This window comes from Rutidosis leptorrhynchoides, chromosome 3 (genome assembly GCF_046630445.1).
Source record: "Rutidosis leptorrhynchoides isolate AG116_Rl617_1_P2 chromosome 3, CSIRO_AGI_Rlap_v1, whole genome shotgun sequence".
In the NCBI taxonomy this organism is placed as follows: domain Eukaryota; kingdom Viridiplantae; phylum Streptophyta; class Magnoliopsida; order Asterales; family Asteraceae; genus Rutidosis; species Rutidosis leptorrhynchoides.
The window spans coordinates 686,786,116-686,792,353 of NC_092335.1; the positions used below are offsets into that span (position 1 = coordinate 686,786,116).

General features: G+C 38.0%; 1 protein-coding gene across 1 annotated transcript; it reads right to left on the minus strand.

Moving 5' to 3' along the window:
• Positions 1-1,576: 1,576 nt before the first annotated feature.
• LOC139902706 (uncharacterized) lies at positions 1,577-5,979 on the minus strand. Its single transcript, XM_071885309.1, has 5 exons — positions 5,745-5,979; positions 3,415-4,892; positions 3,268-3,325; positions 2,096-2,879; positions 1,577-1,811 (listed from the first exon to the last, which is right to left on the minus strand). Exons 1-5 carry the CDS (start codon positions 5,977-5,979, stop codon positions 1,577-1,579), a joined length of 2,790 nt encoding a protein of 929 aa, XP_071741410.1.
• Positions 5,980-6,238: the final 259 nt, after the last annotated feature.

Below are 6,238 nucleotides of genomic sequence, written 5' to 3' on the forward strand. Positions count from 1 at the left end.
ATAATAATAATAATAATAATAATAATAATAATAATAATAATAATAATAATAATAATAACAATATAATAATAATAATAATAATAATAATAATAATAATAATAATAATAATAATAATAATAATAATAATAATAATAATAATATATATGTAAACTAAACTTGAAACCTAAGTTAAATATAATAAATTACTAGTGGTCAATGCCCGTGCGTTGCACGTGGCATATTTAATGGAGGACATGTCGGTTGACGTTAACGGTGACTTCCAAAGATGTGTAATAGGTACAAAGTGATTGTGGGTGACGATATGCCGAAATATTTGCTTTAATTGATTTTCCATATAAGTTTCACATAGTAATGAAGAATAGAGTAAATGTGTATTCCAACAATTACAAACGACGTTTATGCGAAGATAAAGCTATTAGCCATGTTAGAAACGCGATTCAAGAGACTCTAAAAGTCCAATTCAATATGCAGCATAGCCTTGAGAAAAATTCTGGTCAGTAAGTCGTAGCAGTCCTCATGCGTCACAGAAATGTTGCTGGAACAGGATTTGTATTTTGTAAGTCGATCGCCCTGGACGAAGAAGAACCGGAGACCTGCACCAATAAATGGTCAATTGTATGACTTCCAGTGGTGTGTTAAAAGGATATACAGTGACGATAACCAATCAATATATTTAAGAGATGAACAACTACATAAACGGTGGGCAACAATTCGACTGAATTATGAAGCATAAATGGAATATAAACTCAGAACTTTATCCACAAATAAAAGTACAATTAGCATAAACAATAACGACAATAGCAGGTGGTACACAATACCTGATGCGATGTAAGCTATCGAGTTAACCAGTAGAGACTATTTGTAACCTTGGGGAACAGGGACAGCAGAAACCTGGAGTTTTATACCTTAAAAAGACCAGGTACATTTATACGACAGATTAATGAGTAAATTTGAGCATGCAATTGTTAGATTTTCCTAACGAATGTAAAGATCATATACTTAGTGTATTCGAATAACTCATTAACTGTAGATTTCCCGTGCAAAATCAATTATGTCCTTATGAATATATGATCCCAAAGAGAATGGTCATGTTAATCAATTACTCATAAGTGATCCACAAGTTGGACAAATTATTTACAGGCCGAGAAAGGAATGAAAATAGAATTGATAGAAAAACACAATCAGGACTGAAATTGAAATAATAAAAAAAGGTTAAAAAAAGAAGTGCTGGGGTAAAAAAAATTAATAATGGAGAATCACCCCCAAAAAGTATGAAAACATTAAAAAGAAAAAATATTGAATTAATAGTTAAATTTTTATTTGAAAAATTGTACACAGATATCTTTCTAAATGAAGCTAATGGGATTACACAAATTGTATTAGGAACCCAAAAGCGAACCTGCGTAATAGTAGCTGATTTCGTTGATAATGCCAGCACATACAAATGGCAGAATACTGTGGGGGTCGGATATGAGTGCCACCTGAGAAACAGGGTGTATGTTAGGGTCGGTGGAAAAAATGCGTTTGAAATAAATAGGTAATAGAAGCAGGCACAATAACAGGGTAATCAAAACCTTTAGATATTTGGTTGAAGGTTGTGGAAGGTTTCCTTGTAAACAACGTTTCTTGTGTGATTGGGAAGCCGTCCTTCATTATCACCAACCATGACTATTTTTAGACCATCGGGGTTAGTGACTCTTGATAGTGCGACGTATAGTTGTCTGTGGCTGAAAACGGGCTTCGGTAAGTAGATGCCGACAAAATCGAGTGATTGGCCCTGGCTCTTGTTAATCGTCATGGCATAGCATGGCCTAACAGGAAATTGAATGTGTTGCATAACAAAGGCCACTTTGTTTGGGCGGAAGTTAGCACAATTCTGGGTATAATGACAATATCACCTACATGGGAGCCGGTAATGATGCGCGCTTGAATAACGAATTTTTGGAAGTCTGTAATGATTAGACGGGTCCCGTTACACAGTCCAGCGCTGGGATATAAATTTCGCAACAACATGATTGGTTGACCTATCTTCAGTTTCAGCTTGTGCGGAGGTACCCCGAGGAAATTCAATTTATTTAAATATTCTACCGGATACGTTTGGTGCTGATCGATTGCGTTGATTGAGCCTTTGCATATTTCATCCGAGCTTTTGTATATCATAGTTCGTCCCTCTAGCTTCTTAAACATATGCTTGTTTATCTGGTCAGCGTCATCGTTGCGTGGTATTAAAATTGCCCTTTCACGCAAGTAGTCTTCATTTTTATACCTTTGAATAAAATAAGGGAAAATGGTATCAATAACCGCGTCAATTGGAGGTTTCTCCGATTTTACTATGAATTGTTCTAGAATCTCTATCCATGTTGGTTCCTCTTCTCCATCTTTACAAACAGCTGGAACTTGACCGTCTCCAATATCTAGAATCCATCTATTGAATTCCTGTTTTTGAGGATCAACGTGACCATCAGATGTGTATTCGTTGACCCGCATAATGCGGGAGAGGGTGTGGAGGCGACAGTGTTGCCATAAATCAGATCGGTTGATGCAAGCTTGTACGACTTCCTGTCTTTTTCCTTTCGGTATTACGGGCAATATTTGTCTGAAATCACCCCCCAGTAGAATAGGCACTCCGCCAAATAGCTTGCCTCTGTTTATTTCATCCTTAGCACCCAAAATATCCCTTAGGGTTTTGTCTAAAACCTCAAATGCAAACCTCTGAGTCATGGGGGCTTCGTCCCAAATGATTAATCGGACCTGTTGCATCAGTTCTGCAAGATGGGTTTTTTGCTTTATACCACACGTGCTGTTCTCCATAAGGTCAAGAGGGATGACGAATCTACTGTGGGCAGTTCGGCCTCCCGGCAAAAGTAGTGAAGCGATACCTGCATATATAGATTGTTATTTTTTTCCTATGTGTCAAAATGCATTTGGTTTTTCGACTGTTAATGACAGTGAGGCCTAAAATGTATTAAAAGTAGCTACCTTTGTATATGTAACTGATTTATTTTTTAGTTTTTATGCACCCTTTTTTTTTGTAAAATGAATAGGTTTCTGAAAAAAAGGGAAAAGGTATGAAAATCATATTTCTGGTGGGTTTTTTTTTAATCCAATAAAATGTACTTGAAAAGTAAAATAGTAACATAAGATCATTATGTTACTATTATAAAGAGATTGATCTAAAAAATGGAAAAAGTTGAAGATAGTTACAGGAGAAGATAAATCATATTTATGACTTATTGGTGAAATTATTTGAGTGTATAGGGAAATCACCTGACGATGCCACTGCTAGGGCTATCAGTTTTTCGGACCTTAGCTTTGCAAGAATGGTCTTGTAGACAAAAGTTTTACCGGTACCTCCAGGGGGACCATATAAGAAACCCCCCCCCCCCCTCCTTGTTGTGTTACAGCTGAAATCACCTCATTGTAAATGTTAAGTTGTTCTGGGTTGAGTGAGGCGTAGAGGGTCTGATGTTCAGCCTGCAATTCTGCTAGATTGTAGTTCAATTCTTCGTGAATTAGACGATTGTCGAGTTGTGTTAAGAGTGCAGGGTCAGGTTGAGGTAGATCTGGGAAATCTCCTAACGATTTACCATTTTTGTTCAAGATACTTTGAATTTCCAGCAAACAATAATTTCTAAGTTGAGCCTCACTCAAGGTCAAATCAGGAAAGTTGTATAGTTTACGTTTCTTGTGGAGGATATCTTCTGCCAAAGCTTCCCAATTTGCTTCCCAAAGGTTGAGTGGTTTAGTCACGTTGCAAAAAAGTAGAATTGTGACAAACAAATCCCGCAGTTGTGCACCAGATGCCCATAATCTAGCCTCAGTTATAGCTTCTGTCCACTCTCTATCATCATTGATCAACCCAGAGGCGAAACATGCATCTTTAAATGTGGGATGTAAAGTTCCATCGACTGTAGGTATTTCTTCATATATTTGAGGGCCTTTTACTTTATTTAACAACAACCCGAGATAATAACGTTCTCCTGATGCTTGGTGTGAGTATACGATACGGTCAATGCAGGTTCTCTGTTTTCGACTTGTCCATGTTCTGGCGTCCTGATTCCAAACATAATGCTTAGGGATTTTTGCATAAGTGAGGCTTCGAGCAGCGGGGTCTCGTTTGTTAAGTTCAAACCACTCGGTGAACATGGTTTCTTTGATACTCTCCCTATGCAACAGTGCATGGAGATTCTGTGAATCATGTAATGTGATTGTATGGTGATTTGGTAGATGATATGACAGCTTTATAACCGATGGCTTAGAGAAGTGAATGTCGAATGAAAACATTCTCCAAACAGCTTCACACGGAGATATATACCGACAGTCTAAATAATTTTTGATTTCATCCACCTCAGTAACCACTTCTGAAGTAGAGGTGTTAACCGGGGCTAGGTTTTCTTCAATCACTATAGTTACTCGATCAGGCCCTTTGTTTAAGTATTTAAATAAGTACTTAATGGCTCGAGATCGATTACACCACTCCACATTTATATGTGCATTGTATTTGAGAAGGAGATACCTATTGTAAGGTACGACAAAACTGTTGTCAAGGGTGCCCTTTCCTTTACTGACTTTTAGGCCATTGTTTCGCCGACGATAGTTTGTATATCCTTCTTCATCTATTGTTGTTTCTGCGTTATAGGGTTTCGAGAAATGCTTAGAGCATCTTTTATCAATAATGCAAGGGGCGTCCAGGATATTTCCACCGTACGGGCCATGTAGCATGTAGTCAGTAATGGCTTTGAATGCAGTTGGATCTTCTATTTCAGATGGTATCTCAAAAGATATGATATCGTCAATTTCTTCTGGTGTTTTACATTTAAAGTCTGTTGTAAGCCAAAACAACATATGTACATGGGGCAAGCCGCGTTTTTGAAATTCAATTATATAGATGCCTGCAAAATAAGGTGAATAATGGTTATTTTGTGGGTGTGAAATATAGAAGTTGTATTATAAGTATACTTGCCAAACCCAACCCAAAGTGATCAATTTGGGTCTAATGGGTGTTGTGAATGGGTGAAACGGGCCGAGGTTTACAGTTGTCAGTTTTTGAGATGCGCATCCCTCAATATTGGTCTACTGAGTTTTTTTAAAAAATTTCGGTTGTTAGGGGAAAAAATTAAGAAATGGGACACCCACATTCAAAGCCACCAGGTCTGACAAAGAGAGTAGGGGAAAATGGGTCTTGTATAGGGGTCCAACAGGTCGACCTATAATATTTTGAATTCTACCTGGACGTTGTAATTTTTCAGAATATAAGAAATGGTAATAAAAGAATAAAAATAATAGATACCTAAAATAATAATAAAAAAATAAGCGAAGCGAAAATTATTGAATTCAACGGGTCTCGACCCAGCCAAATCTGTTGGATCTTGTTCCACTGACGTACAACCCGGGCAGGATGCCAACCCCACCTGTTTGAGACATTTAAATTCGGGCCAGTGGCCATCAAGGAACCATTTCGATCCAAATCCTTTTGGAGCTCGAACCAACCCTACCCGGGCAGACCCGTTTGTCAGGCATAAGTGTAACGTGTTCCAATTAGGTTAGTAGTAATGTGCCCGATTAACATTTGAAATCGTGGTGGCTACAGTACCCGGTCACTCACTATTTAAACGTACTGAGTAAATACACACTTTTTAGTTAGTTAATAAAGGGACGGTAGCTAAAATAAAATATGGTGTGACTAATAAATAAGATGGGAAAAATTAATGGTGCGTGTGTCAAAAATATGGACGATGTAATACCTGCCTCACATGTGCCAAAGACATGAGCTTTCATGATATCAGCCATCATGGCATCCAACTTTTGTTTGAACAATCTTGCAATAATCTCTGACCTATCAGGTGCCCGCTGACCTTCAATATATGAAAGCATCCCTTCTATTTCGGGCCATTTCGGGTTTGACGTAAAGGTGATGAACAAATCAGGATTATCAAATTCTCGACATAGAGCCATTGCATCCTGGTAGCTCTGCACCATATAGCGTGGGCTGCCGGTATGCGAGGATGGGAGAATAATTCGTTTTCCAATTGCGCTAGCTCTGGTGTCGCCTCGGGTGACAGCGTCACACACGTTATTGTATAGGTCGATGTGGAGCTCATTCCTGTGGTTCCTTAGCCACTTAAGTCTCTGTTCTTCAATGGTCGTGTAAGCGTCAACTAAATATTGTTGGAATAACCTTCTGCCTCTAAGTATAGTTGTTCCTTCATTTTCCCGTTATTGAATCCGATAACAATAG

Bases quoted from the DNA above. Each gene is read 5' to 3' on its own strand.
- LOC139902706 (XM_071885309.1), bottom strand. From the start codon at position 5,979: ATGGTGCAGAGCTACCAGGATGCAATGGCTCTATGTCGAGAATTTGAT. The intron at 4,893-5,744 runs GTATTACATCGT...CTTATTTTGCAG, and splicing joins CTTTGGCACATGTGAGGCAG to GCATCTATATAATTGAATTT. The intron at 2,880-3,267 runs GTGATTTCCCTA...CTATATATGCAG, and splicing joins CCTAGCAGTGGCATCGTCAG to GTATCGCTTCACTACTTTTG.